Raw genomic sequence first — 15,341 nt, 5'->3', positions numbered from 1 at the left:
GCAGTTGTGTTAGTAAGGCAGGACCTGATCTACATGACTGGATTGTGTCCTGAGGCAATCTCTTGAGATATAAAAGACAGAAGTGAGCAGTGAGACATGGGGACCTCATACCATCAAGAAAGCAGTGCTGGGAGCAGACTGCGTCCTTTGGACAGGGGTCCCCGCGCAGAGAAGCTCCTAGTCCGGGGGAACAGTGAAAAGAAGAAGGCCAACAGAGAGAAAAAGGCTCCCCCTGGAGCTGACGCCCTGAATTTGGACTTTTAGCCTACTTTAACTGTAAGGCAATAAACTTCTCTTCGTTAAAACCATCCACTTATGGTGTTTCTGTTATAGCAGCACTAGATGACGAAGACAGTGCCCATCAACAGACAAATGGATAAACAAATTATGGTATATTCACACAGTGGAATACTACACAACGATAAAGAACAATGATGAATCCGCGAAACATCTTACAACATGGATGAATCTGGAGGGCATTATGCTGAGTGAAATTAGTCAGTCACAAAAGGACAAGTACTGTACGAGACCACTATTATAAGAACTCAAGAAAAGGTTTAAACTCAGAAGAAAACCTTCTTTGATGGTTACGAGGGTGGGGAGAGAGGAAGCAGGGGATTCACTAACTAGACAGTAGACAAGAATCATCTTAGGTGAAGGGAAGGACAACACACAATACAGGGGAAGTCAATACAGCTGGACTAAACCAAAAGCTAAGAAATTTCCTGAATACAACCAAACACTTTGAAGGACAGAGTAGCTGGGGCTGCGGTCTGGGGACCATGGTCTCGGGGGACATCTAGGTCAACTGGCATAACAAAGTTTATTAGGAAAATGTTCTGCATCCCAGTTGGGTGAGTGGCATCTGAAGTCTTAAAAGCTTGCGAGTGGCCATCTAAGATGCGTCAATTGGTCCCAATCCACTTGGAGCAAAGGAGAATGAAGAACACCAAAGACACAAGGAAAATATTAGCCCAAGAGACAAAAGGGCCACATAAACCAGAGACTCCATCAGCCTGAGATCAGAAGAACTAGATGGTGCCGGCTATCACCAATGACCGCCATGACAGGGAACACAACAGAGAGCCTCTGACGGAGTGGGAGAAAAGTGTGGAGCAGAATTCAAATTCATGTAAAAAGACCAGACTTAATGGCCTGACTGAGACTGGAGGAGCCCCAGAAGCCATGGCTCCTGGATGCTCTGTTAAACCCAGAACTAAAACCATTCCCGAAGCCCACCCTTCAGACAAAGATTAGACTGGACTATAAAACATAAAATAATACTTGTGAAGAGTGTGTTTCTTAGTTCAAGCAGATATACAAGACCAAATGGACGGCTCCTGTCCAAAGGCAGGATGACAAGGCAGGAAGGGACAGGAGCTGGTTGGATGGACACGGGAAACCCAGAGTGGAAAGAATCAGTGTGCTGTCACATTATAGGGATTGCAACTAGTGTCACATAACAATATGTGTATAAATGTTTGTATGAGAAATTAACTTGAGCTGTAAACTTTCACCTAAAGCACAAAAAAATAAATAAACCATGATATACATATGTTCAAACAAAAACAAGATCTTGTCCTCAGGATTGAAATTTATCATTCTGAACACCAGCCTCTGTGATGTGCTGCAGCTATAGATGGTGAGAGGCACTGTGATAAGCGGTATCACTCGCTGCAATGCCTCTGGAAGCTGGGTTCTTGTCAAGTCTCCTGCAGTCACCTGACATTGTCTAGTGGCTGAAATGTAACCTCGGGGCACCTGTTTGCACTGAGGCCTTTAAGAGCCACTGGCAAAGCTATGTGGCTGCCTTCTGCAAGACATTCACTGTAAAGACAGCTTATGTCCTCAGACACCACAGAGCAGCCTGCCACAATCCCTTCTCTCTCCAAACCCCATATGCAGCTTCACAACTTCTTCACAGGCTCTTTTCTCTGTTCTCAGTATCTCTAACGTATGCAACTGGCACTCACTGTTTACTGCCCATCTCCTCTCCCATTTCTGTCTCCTCTCACATCTCTGCTTCTCTGCAACAAGGTGGACTTAGATCTGCTAGCTGGTGTGTGTCCTTCCTTCTGCACTGATCTTGGTGCAACAAGTGCAGAAGGGCTTCAGGTCTTCTTAGCTGGGATCCCTGATTACAGGGACCACTGTGGTGGTCACATTGCCCCCCTCCCACCACAGCACTCTGCACTGTCATCCCTCATCACTGTCCCCAGGGCCACCTGCCTACCTGGAGCAGGCTCCTGGAGGCCAGGGACATTATGTCCTCTTTCTCAGTCAAGTTTGCAGCAGACAGCAGGTACAAAATAAACACTTGTTGAATTTATGCAGGATGTGAGCCATACAATTGCATCAACTACTGTAAGACTAAAAGAGAATGTCAAAGGGTCCAGGTCACGAATGACATATCAGCACTTGTAGATGGGTAAATTAAAGACATGGATATCCGCTTCAAAGAAGGTGGTGAGCCATTTGAGGCTCAAATAATATGAATGCTCATAGAAATTAAATGACAACCTTCATTATTAATGGCAGTAGCTACAATTTTTGGAGAGCTTACTAGATATGGTAAGTCACCAGGGATACAGCTGTAAGGTCAGCACTCTCTGCTCTCTTTTACCTTACATGGAACTTGCAGGGAAGAAACAAGTAATTAAACCGTGTACTAAGTGTTACAAGAGAAGTACTGAACAGTATAGCCCAATGTTGTCAAGTCGATTCTGATTCACAGTGACCCTATAGGACAGAGTAGAACTGCCCCTGCCCCACAGAGTTTCTAAGGAGTGGCTGGTGGATTCGAACTGCTGACCTTTTGGTTAGCAGTCGAACTCTTAACCACTGTGCCACCAGGGCACCACTAAACATAATAGAAATACTTTATACCATAGGTACCTAACTGACTGGAGGAGGGAAGTCTTGAACAGGGATGAACACAGGAGGGAGAAAATACTCTACACAGAGAAAACAGACCCAGGAAGATCTGGAGGCAAGAAAGCATTCTGCACATCAGAGCATGCTTTTCAAACTACAGCTCCTTAGTTGGTCACAGCTTGCATTTCTTTTTTTTATTTTTAATTTTATTGTGGTAAAATATACACAAAACGTTTTCCATTTTAACCATTTTTAAGTATACAATTCAGTGACATTAGTTACATTCACCATGCTGTGCTACCATCGCCACTATCCATTTCCAAAAGTTTTCCATCACCTCGAACACCAAGTCAGTACCCTTCAAGTAGTAATTCCCCATTTCCTCCCTTCCTTTCAGCTACTGGTAGCCACTAATATGTATTTCTTTTTTAATTAATAGGAGTGAATAGAAATCAGTGCAAAGCATGTAAGTATTATTTCATGAAACTTGTTCCAGTCACACACATATATACATATTTACAAAAACATCAGTTACTGGATTACCATGTAAACTTATTCTTGACTGTGTAGTTCACATTTTGAACAACTCTGCATCAGAGAAATGAAAGAATTGCAATATCCACTGCGTGCAAGGAAATTCAGGGCAGAAGATGAACCCTCACAACAGACCTACAAATTTATTACAATTAGATATTCTGCCTCTTATCACAAAAGGGATTAAATTTCCTGCCTGAGGTCATGTCACTTACTTCAGAGGAAAGGGAGATTCGAAACCAGGGACGATTTCCTCTAAACTCCATGGGCTAAGACATTGTCATGATAAGTGGATGCTAATAAAATTACCCTACTGTTACAGATTGAATTGTGTCCCCCAAAAATATGTGTTGTAAATCCTAACTCCTATACCTGTAGATGTAATCCCATTTGGGAATACAGTTTTCTTTGTTACATTAATGAGACCATACCTATGTAGTGTATGTCTTAAGCCAATCACTTCTGAGAAATAAAAGAGCAGATTAGGCACAGAAGAAATGAAGCACAGATGGGAGAAAATAGATGTCCCATGGAGATCACCAAGGAACCAAGGAAGAGAAGCTGAAAGAGACATGGATTTTCCCCCAGAGTGGACAGAGAACCTTCTCCTAGAGCCAGAGCCCTAAATTCAGACTTCTAGCCTCCTAAACTATGAGAAAATAACTTTGTTTGTTAAAGCCACCCACCTGTTGTATTTGTTACAGCAGCACTAAGAAACTAAGACACCTACCAAACATAAATCCAGTCTTTAGATATGGGTGCCAGTACTTTGGGGGGCCAACTCAGGCTAGAAATATGTCCCAAATTCCAGGCATAACTAGGACAACACCACTCTGGATATTCCATTATTTTTCTAGTGTACTACCTAATATGCTTAAGTATCTAGTTCAGATGTTATATGGCTACCACTTTCATCTTTTCCACAAGATAATCTTCTAAGCCAAGTGGACAGAAGGCACTCACAACCACTGAGCTGAACTTCATTTAATAAATAAGCTAATGTGCACCTCTTGATGCTGCTTATCCTTCACCAGACAATTAAGGAAAATCCTCCCTAATGGGCAGAAAACATCATTCAGATCAAGATTTCTTGCCCGTAAGAAAAAATTCGAAGTTCTAAACGTTCTTACCATCATCTAAGAAAATGTGAATACTAAATAAGAAACATGCAGCCGCATGTTTGAACAAAAACCTTCAAATACGAGTTTACAGTATTAAAAAGAGCTCTTATGGCGCAAAAGTCATGTTGAATAGGCTAATCTAGTTTATTTGACAAATACTATGGGCCACAAAGACCTCACAGTTTTATGTGATTTTGAACATGCTTTTTTTTTTAAACATTTGATTAATAAAATTGTCTTAGGAGTTTAAGCACCTAAAATGCAAGGTAAGTGTCAAAAGCGTAACTAAAATAAATGCTTAAGAACGCAGGCTGTTTGTACAGGAAAGGAGAGTTCCTGACATACAGAAGGAAGATAAGACTGTCTTTATTTTTGCAAAAACTATGTAGCCAGTTGGGTCTAAGGGAAGAACACCAGGCCCAGAACCAGAAAACCCCCATCTGCTACTCCTTAGCTGTGTGACTTTAGGAAAGTCTCTAGGTCTCTCTGGGTTTCCATTTCTGAAACAGGAGCATGGCAACAGGCTGGGCCACTTGCAGGCCAACTGGTTTATCACCAAGCACCAAGTCCCACACTTCCTCCTCTGCACCAAGTTTTGTAGAGGGAAAACAGAAACAAGAGGCTCTTACTGCCACATTCCGGAAGCAATCTCTGGATGTCCACATAATATCCCCTGGCGCCCTGGTGGCACAGTGGTTAAGAACTCAGGCTGCTAACCAAAAGATCAGCAGTTCAAATTCACCAGCCGCTCCTTAGAAACCCTATTGGGCAGTTCTGCTCTGTCCTATAGGGTTGCTATGAGTCAGAAATCAACTCAATGGCAACGGGTTTGTTTTTTTTTTCAGCGACACTAGGGTCTGGGGACAAGACGAGATATTCTTCTCTGCAGCATGGCCTTCCAGCTCCAGAATTCTATGAATTCACATGCTGGAAAACACCAACAGAACCTATTTGTAGCTCAGAGAGCTTGAAAAACAATCTGTTAACATTCCCTATTTGAAAAAGGAAAGGATCCCAGATACTGGGTCTAAGAGAAAAATAAAAGCTGTCTGATTAATTAAAGTGTCCATGCAGAAGGCCTGTCTTTAGGTGAGATAAACTTACAATGAGAGCTTTCCGGTACATGAGTTAACTGGGGACTACTTTGGAAGGAGCCCAAGACTCAGCCTCAAAACTAGTTAAGTTCTCCTTTACAGAAAACAGGGAGATGCCTACTTAGAAAACCACTGCAACCCAACTACAGCTTCAAAATGACCATATAATAACCAACACAACAACACAGTCCCTTCTGGAGGTTCAAAATATGGATGATTTTTATACCTCATGTTGAGTAATTATGCACCAGGTACTATCTGAATCACCTTACACTCTTTCATTCATCGTACCTGACATAGGTTTGCTATTATTTCCATTTAAGAATGAGGAAACTGAGGCTCAAAAGTGAACCGGCTGGGACAACTAATTAGCCACCAAAAAAAAAGAAAAAAACAGAATGAAGTTAGATCCCCACCTCAGACCACAGATGAAAATTAACTCCAAATGGATCAAAGACCTAAATGTAAGAGATAAAACTATAAAAACTTTCAGAAGAAAACACAGGGGTAAATCTTCATGACCTTTAGTTTAGGAATGGATTCTTAGACACGACACCAAAAACAAAAGCAACAAAAGAAAAAACTGATAAGTTAAACCTCATCAAAATTAAAAGCTTTTGTACTTCAAAGAACACTATGAAGAAAGTGAAAAGACACCCAAGAGGATAGGAGAAAATATTTGTAAATCATGCATCTGATTAAAGAACTTGTATCTAGACTATACAAAGAACTCCCAAAACCAAACAATAAAAAGACAAATAACCCAATTTAAAAATGGGCAAAGGATCTGGACAGACATTTCTCCAAAGAAGCTATGTAAATGGACAACAAGCAAATGAAAAAATGTTCAACATCATTAGTCATCAAACAAATCAAAGTCAAAACCACAATGAGACATCACTCCACACACACTGCTGGTGGTGGTGGTGTTAGCCGCCATCGAGCTAGCTTCCAACTCATGGCAACCCCATGCAAAATGGAACTAAATGCTGCCTGAGCCAGTGCCATCCCCACAGACTGGACCGTTGTGCTCCTTAGGGTTTTCACTGGCTGATTTTTGGAAGCAGATCACAGGCCTTTCTTCCTAGTCCATCTTAGTCTGGAAGCTCTGCTGAAACCTATTCAGCATCACAGCAGCACACAAGCCTCTGCCAACAGACAGGTGGTGGCCACATGTGAGGTGCACTGGCCAGGAACTGAACCCAGGTCACCTGCATAGAAGGCAAGAATTCTACCCCTGAACCACCACTGCTCCCACACACACTAGGCTGGCTATATCAAAAAGTCAGATAATAACAAGTCTTGGTGAGAATGTGGAGAATCAGAAACCTCATACACTGCTGGCGGGAATGTAAAATGGTGCAGTAGCTTTGGAAAACAGCCTCAAAAAGTTAAACAGAGTTACCATGTGACCCAGCAATCCTACTCCTAGGATATATCCAAGAGAAATGAAAACACATGTCCACACAAAAAGTTATATATGAATGTTCATATTATTATTCATAAGAATCAAAAGGTGGAAACAACCCAAATGTCCATCAACTGACAAATGGATAAACAAAATGTGGTATAGCCATACAATGGAATATTATTCAGCCATTAAAAGGAATGAAGTATTGATACATGCTACAACATGGATGAACCTTGAAAATACGATAAGTGAAAAGAAACTTGTCACAAAAGACCACATATTATATGATTCCTTTGAAATGAAATGTCCAGAATGGGCAACTTTATAGAGACAGAAAGCATGTTAGTGGTTGCTGAGGGGAAACAGAAGGATTGAGGAATGACAGCTGAAGGGCAAAGGGTTTCTTTTTGAGGTGATGTTCTAAAATTGATTGTGGTGATGGTTACACAACTCTGTGCATATACTAAAAACCAATGAATCGTACACTTAAATGGGTGAATTGTATGGTGTGTGAATTATGCACCTCAATAAAAATCGAAAAAAAAAATACAAAATACGAAAAACAAAAAATACGAAAAAAAAAAAACCAACAGAAAAGGAGCGGCTAAGATGTTAAGCAGAGAAAACAGGTTCACAACTGGTTCCTTTAGACTCTAGTGCCCAAGCCCTAAGCATGACACTGCACTGCCTTCTAAAATACAAATGACTGCTCTCCAGTTACCTGTCCAAACCCACACTTAACTGTTTCAACAAAGCCATGGTACATGTGTACACAGTAGTACATGCGTAGGGCACAAGACATACACAATGTAGCCCTCAAATAACTTATAGGGTTAAAAAGTTTATTGTAAGATAGAAGAACAAAGATACATAAATTATTATAATGCATAGTACAATATGTTCTTGTTAGTTGCCATTGAGTCGATTCTGACTCATAGTGACTCGATGTATGACACTAGAACTGCTCCATAAGGTTTTCAAGGCTGTGACCTTTCAGAAGCAGATCGCCAGGCCTGTCTTCCAAGGCGCCTCTGAGTTGATTTGAACTGCCAACCTTTCAGCTAGTTGTTCAGTGCTTGACCGTCTGTGCCACCCAGGGACTCCATACTATAATATACTACAGGTGATAATCCCAAGAGATGATCACAGCAGACACAGATCACATCCATAGAAGTGCAGAAGATACTTATTTCAATTACATGAAAAACAAATTCCCTTCTAAAACACTTAAAAAAATTATTTATACCTCAACAAAATACAGAGTAAAATGCCCAAAACTCAATAACCCAAAGTAAAAGGAGGAAAAAAAAAAACAAAAACTTTATAACAATGTTAAATTTCTCCATTTTTATTAGAATATGGATTTGATATTCTGGATATGAAGTTTATTTCTAGCAGAAGGCTTTACAATGCACATGTTCCATTGTGGAAATTCACTTCTTTAATTTTGAGGTCTGAATGTAAAAGTTAAGTCATTCACTTGGTATAGGGAAAGTAAGTCTTGGACCTCATTTTAAAGAAGTTCAATTTGTGAAGCCCCTAAAGGGCCTTTAGTTAAGATGGTGCAGCAGATCAGTCGGCCCTTCTCTCTCTCTGACACTAAGCGACTATCTCCACCTTGTGGCCATAGCTAAACCCTGGGGTCACAGTCTGTCTCTAGTCTCCTTAGGAGCCAGAGAGCAAACGAGAGAGTGAAGCTGTTTAAAAACACTGACAATCATCACCACGAAGTGGTGAACAAGTGAAGTTCTCACAATACCAACTGTGACAACTTCACTTGGTCATTCGATTAACTCTTGATTAACGTACACCAATAGCAAGTACTTGGTATGTCAGATATTTAAACAATCCCAAAGAATGTTCAAACTTTTAACTTGAACAAAAACGGAGCTGTTGACTGTCCTGGGAATTAAACAGCAAAAACTCGGAACAAAATGTCTTTAAACTGTGGGGGGAGGAGTCTCCTAAAAGTAGATATCACATCGAATTCTGGAGATAAATGGTGAGAACAGATTTCTCTGAATATGTGTAAAATAGCTAACCTTTGAAAACTGAAGTTTTTTTTTTCTTTTCTTTTCTTTTCCCTAGAAATTTATTTAAGGCCACCATTCATAGCCTTGGAAAACTAAGTGACATTCTCCTTTGACATAGGCAGACATGAGAACAACACAAAAAACAAGAGTCAATTAGTATTAGGTTAAAACCAACCCCGATTTCCCCTCAAACCTCATATTCCCAACATTTCATTTTCAGGTAGAATGCTGAAACCAGAGAGGACCTCAGGGTGACTTAAGGCCCCGTCAGCATGGACTAATAAGATGCACAGCCAAGATGTTAAACCAGACTACTTTAGCATGAAGGGCTTAGCCAAATTATCATAATGACAACTAGGGTCTAAATTACAAAAAGCTAGAAAATCTTTTTTTTTTTTCTTGTACTTTAGATGAAGGTTTACAGAACAAATAGTTTCTCATTAAACAGTTAGTACACATACTGCTTTATGACAATGGTTAACAACCCCACGACATGTCAACACTGTCCTTTCTCAACCTTGGGTTCCCTATTACTAGCTTTCCTGTACCCTCTTGCCTTCTAGTCCTTGTCCCTGGACTTTTGTGCCCCATTAATCTCATTTTGTTTTATGGGGCTGTCTAATCTTTGGCTGAACGGTGAACCTCGGGAGCGACTTCATTACTGAGCTAAAAGGGTGTCCGGGGGCCATACTCTCTGGGTTTCTCCAGTCTCGGTAAGGCCAGTAAGTCTGGTCTTTTTTTGTGAGTTAGAATTTTGTTCTACATTTTTCTCCAGCTCTGTTGTGATCTCGGTCAGAGGGTAAGTGGTGGTAGCCAGGCACCATCTAATTGTACTGGACTCAGTCTGGTGGAGGCCGTGGTAGTTGTGGTCCATTAGTCCTTTGGACTAATCTTTTCCTTGTATCTTGTTTTCTTCATTCTCCCTTGCTCCCGAAGGGGTGAGACCAGTGGAGTATCTTAGATGGCAGCTCATAGGCTTTTAAGACCCCAGACACTACTCACCAAGGTAGAATGTAGAACACTGTCTTTATAAACTGTGTTATGCCAATTGAGCTAGATGTTCCCCGAGACCATGGTCCCCACAGCCCTCAGCCCAGCAATTCAGTCCCTCAGGGAGTTTGGATGTGTCTGTGGAGCTTCCATGACCTTTCCTTGTACAAGCTGTGCTGGCTTCCCCAAAAGCTGGAAAATCTTAATCAATACACTGAATTTTACACGGAAACCCAGGTAGCAGTACACTATGGGCAGCCTCTTATAATTTATCTTAGGGAAAATAAAATTTTAAGGCCTTAGAGATGGAAAAAGCCTTAGGAACACACAGACCAGGAAAAACAGGTACTTCTGTCTGACACACCAACTTGAATGGACTGATAATGGCTGCCCAAAGTTATGTGTGAGTAATAAGTGTAAGACCCAGTCTGGACTCCAAAGGCAAGTATTATAATCAAATACCAACATCTGTCAAGGGCAATGGACAAAAGGATTGTGCATCTATTACGTTTTAAGTTTGCCATGCCTGATTGTGATCTGTCCTGATCTACTTACAAATGGAGCACTTGGGCCCAGAGGAGTCAGTGAAGTTAATCCAAGGTCATACAACTAGTTAGTGGCTGACCTAGAAGGTGGAACCAAGTCTCCAACTCCATACCTATAAAACAAGTCTAGCTGGAAAACATAGGGTTCATATACCAAGGACCTGTTGCAATCTAGTCGATTCCAACTCATAGCGACCCTATAGGACAGAGTAGAACTGCCCCACTGAGTTTCCAAGGCTGTAAATCTTTATGAAAGCAGACTGCCACATCTTTCTCCCGTGGAGCAGCTGGTGGGTTCGAATCAGCGACCTTTCAGTTAGTAGCCAAGTGCTTAACCACTGAGGTTGCTAATAATTCAAAGAATATAAAAGCTAACTGTTCTGAAGAACTCTTGAAAGTTTTAGTTCCACAGGAACACTGTCTCAGGAAATTTCATAGAAACTATCCTGTGGTTAAAAACGTATCCTTTCCCCTTTGTTCTGTAAAAGGAACCTAACATTTCCTGCTATAAATCAGTACCTAACAACATATCTCCTGGAACTTTGTTCATTGCGGTTAAAAAAAGAGAGAGAGAGAAAATGTGCAAGAGAGTGAGCAAGTGCTATGTAAACCCACTAATGCTTACTTCAGAAATGAAGCCACCACTGCAGGGAGAAAACGCTAAAAAATGTTTCACTTATTTTCCTCAGGACATCTTAAAGCTTGGAAGAACAAGTCAATAATATGAGGGGAAAAACGTATAAGGAGCGCTATCGATGCTTACCTGCTCTAAGGTAAGCTGCTTAGAGATGGTATCATTCTCCAGTTTTTTAATTTTCTTCATCAGTTTGTTAACCTGAAATTCCTGCTCCTGTTCAAGATGCTGTTCTAGCTCGGCTTTCTCATGCTGCAACTGGAAAATGAAAGAAACACAGATACGGAGATCAGGATGCTCAAAAGCCACGGTAACACTCGCTCCAAAGGTGGTTACACCGATTAACAGGCACCATCACTAAAGTGACATCACTCATTGCTGCTCGTATATTCAATCATATACCTAGTAACCTGCTCCCAACTGGCTTCTCGAACATATAACCAAAGATCTTAGGACAAATACATGTAGGTACTAAGTCACAAACAGAGATTTCAATTTAAAGAGACACAAAAGTGGTTGCTCCATAGGGAGGAATTGGGAAGCTGGGGAATGAAGTAAAGAAGGAAACTTACTTTTCAACATATACCCTTTTGCACCTTTTATATCATGGGCATAAAAATTAATAAATTAAAAAACAAATGTCACACTGTCAGTTTTATTAGATGAATTGCAGTTTACTTAGATTTACATAATGTATGTAGAGAGGCAGGAGATGTCACAATCACAAAATACACTTAGTAAATTATTTAGGATGCTATTTCACAATGTACTAGCAAGCATGCCTTGGCAAAAATCAGTACAACTAATTACCTTTCCATAATGAGATCGTATATCACACCAACTACACCTTCCCTGAAAATCAAGGGGGAAAACCTCTTATTTATGCAATTAAAAGATAAGGTTATTTGGATGCATGCAGTTTCAAGAGGAGGTTTTTTAAAAATCACTTTCACCTTCAAAACCAAAAGAAAGTCAAAGGAAACTCAGCTGGACACAGGAGAACCTGGGGTGCTCATTAATAGCCATGTGTTCTTTCTAGTGCTATAAATTAGGGGTTCTGTCGATCCACAGCAGTGGCTGGGGAATGACAGTCACAGGCTCAATGGTTTCAGAACCAAGGAAAGACTAGGTAAAAGCTATTAAAAACAATGACGCACACAGAGCTTCAGTTTTTTGGTTTCAGATGACAATGCTCCCTAATTCTACCTTCAAAACAGGGCCGTTTCTTCAGGCTATAACCAGGTTCTTCACATTCACTAAGGCAGGTGTGATCGCTCCCATTTTAAACACCAAAAAACCAAACCAGCTGCCACCAAGTCAGTTCCGACTCACGGTGACTCCAGGTCTTTCAGAGTAGAACCGCCCTTACGGGGCTGTCAAGGCTGGGACCTTTCAAAAGCAGATCATCAGGCCTTTCTTCCAAGGTGCCTCTGGGTGGGTTCGAACCACCAACCTATCATTAGTCAAACTGTTTGTGCCACCCAGGACTCCCACTCCCATTTCACACGTGACACAATAGGTTATTGGACCAAACTAATCCAGCCAGAAAGCGGAAGAGCTTGGGGCCCACACTCTGGTCTGAACCCCAAATCAGTGATATCTTCACTGTATCACTAACCAAACTGGACAGAGGTCAACTTCAGACTCCTCTACCCGTTAGTGCCTTGTGCACCTTCTGTATTTGGAAAATCAAACGATTAAACAGAAAAAAATAAGTCAAATAAATAAATAAGCTATGTGTGCTCACCCAGGGGACACTGTGTCACTTGGTAAACCCTCCGTGGGGTGCAAAGGCAACTGAGAAAGCACAGCTGGGCCTCATCAACCTCAAAATGGCCACACCGAACCCCCTCCACATCTGACACAACTTCCACTCTTCTGAAAACACATACTCGGTTTAAAAAGTTTTAAATTTGATACAGTCTTCCAACACTGAAAATGTTGACTAAACAGATGTTTTCCCTCCAACTGTTTTTGATGTACAGCTCCAAAAAGAGCCGGTCAACCTTGTAGGTACCCAGCAAAAAAAACAGATGTGAGGAGGTGCTTACAGAGACAAGTCTATTTTTAACTATCCCCTTAAAACTCAGGTTTTGCAAAAACCAAGCAGTAAAGAAAAGAACTAAGGAAAGCAGAGAACAAGAAAAATCCCAAGCATTTTAGACATAAAAGACTTCAATGGGACACCATCACTTACAAGGGAAAAAAAAAACAGCAAAAAAAAAAAGTGCATCTTTAGCTAACACTTTTATTCAATAAACATTCGTTGTGTATCTTCTATCTGTAGGAACTATGCTAGTGGTAGGTGAAATTTATAGTTAAAACATTATCCTTGCCCTACAATAGTTTATGAACACTAAGCTTAGACAGCAGCTGGTTTTAGAGAAATGATGAACTTTAGGGTCTTAAAACCTTCAAACCATTTATACAACTATTAAAATGGTAGCTGTGTCCTCCTCCAATATGTTTTCAATTGCTGCCACTTTCCCTGGAAGGAGCCTCACTTTTTTTTTTTTTTTTTTTTTTACAGTTTTATGCTTCTGTCCTGAGGTAAGTTAAAACAATAAAGGATGCAACCTAACTTTGAAAAATCTCTCTCCACCAACCAGCGTTTGTCAGGAATGTTAACCTGAGAAAAGATAAGGTTCACGCTGGCTTGCAGAAAGATATTCCTATTTGGACATATGGTCTAGCATCATCAATATCTGATTAGGTATTTCCTTTAAGAACAGACATTAACTAGTAATAAAGTCCGTAAGGGCTCTCAATTTTAAGAGGCTTTTTCCTCTGAAGAGCTATACCCTAAGGAGAATTTGGTGGTAAAGCTGTCACTATCATAAGTCAAGTAAGGTCCCCGGGTTACACTAACCCATTTGGAGAACATTAAGCCTTTCCCAAGACCTAACTCTATTTGCCAAAGATTCAGAGTTTTCGTCACCCCCAAAAGAGAGAGCTGAAACAAATGGCTTTGCTGCCTCCTTTGCTCTGTCATCTCTCAGGTGACACGGCAATTAGGAAGCAGAGCATGGCGTTTCTGAACAGAACACAAGGAACAGAAACAGAAAATACGCTTCTTCCTTGGAACAAAGAAAACTGCCAACAAAAAGGGAAGCACAGACAGAAATGCTGAAACCACCAAAACAAAACAAAAAAAACCTAAGTTGAAGGTTAAGATCTTACGGGGGAGAAAGCAGAGAGGGCAGGGAAGAGAAGGAGGAGCGTGAGGTAGAAGCAGGGGTAGGAATCTTCAGGAACTAATAACCGTACTGTCACTGGGACTAACAGTTTGCCTGAGAAAAATTCAGAACTCCTGGGCTTGATTCTGCTTTTAAACAGATACCACAAACATAAAAACTTCAAAGCTTAGGGCAAGCTGACCCAGGGCTACCTATCAAAAATAAACTCCAGTTTCGTCTCTGAGTAGTATCTTCAAAATGGGCATAAAATTCAAGGCATGATTTTAAATTTCTAATTGCAAGTCTTAAAATAACACTAATTAAGCAATTTCAAATCTTCCAATAAGGTCAGCAGTTCTGAACTAGTATAAAAATAATTCAAACGAGGAAATAAACTGTCAAGCAAATTCTATTATTCTTGTTAGGTGCCGTGGAGTCAGTTCTGACTCATAGCGACCCCGTGTACAACAGATCGAAACACTGCCCAGTCCTGTGCCATTTCTCACAATGGTTGTTATGCTTGAGCCTGCTATTGCAGCTGCTGTGTCAATCCATCTCATTGAAGGTCTTCCTCTTTTTTGCTGACCCTCTTCCTTACCAAGCATGATGTCCTTCTCCAGATACTAGTCACTCCTGATAACATGTCCAAAGTATGGGAGACAAAGTCTTGCCATCCTTGCTTCTAAGGAGCATTCTGGCTGTGCTTCTGCCAAGAAGTGTGTTTGAAATAAAACTCATGTTCGCCTTAGATATATCTAAAGCAAAATGTTTAGGAAGATTACAAAAAATTTTTTAACCAGAATTTTGATACATATACTTTTTATAATGTCAATCACAAAGATTATGGAATAGTATTATAACGCTTGTTTGTGCAACATTTTGTTAACACTAACAAAAAAATCCTTATGAAACTGGAATCACAGAGGATT

The 15,341-nt window shown here is 40.7% G+C and overlaps 1 protein-coding gene across 1 annotated transcript in view; it reads right to left on the bottom strand.

Moving 5' to 3' along the window:
• The window catches only part of CCDC6 (coiled-coil domain containing 6), a 134,270-nt gene that overhangs the window by 39,526 nt on the left and 79,403 nt on the right, over positions 1 to 15,341 (bottom strand). Inside the window, exon 3 of the mRNA XM_004369865.2 lies at positions 11,366 to 11,494. Coding sequence (XP_004369922.1) covers positions 11,366 to 11,494 — 129 coding nt within the window. The remainder of the gene's footprint in view (positions 1 to 11,365; positions 11,495 to 15,341) is intronic.

This window comes from Trichechus manatus, unplaced genomic scaffold, assembly GCF_000243295.1.
Source record: "Trichechus manatus latirostris isolate Lorelei unplaced genomic scaffold, TriManLat1.0 scaffold00007, whole genome shotgun sequence".
Classification (NCBI taxonomy): domain Eukaryota; kingdom Metazoa; phylum Chordata; class Mammalia; order Sirenia; family Trichechidae; genus Trichechus; species Trichechus manatus.
This window is presented reverse-complemented; position numbering and strand designations above follow the sequence as displayed.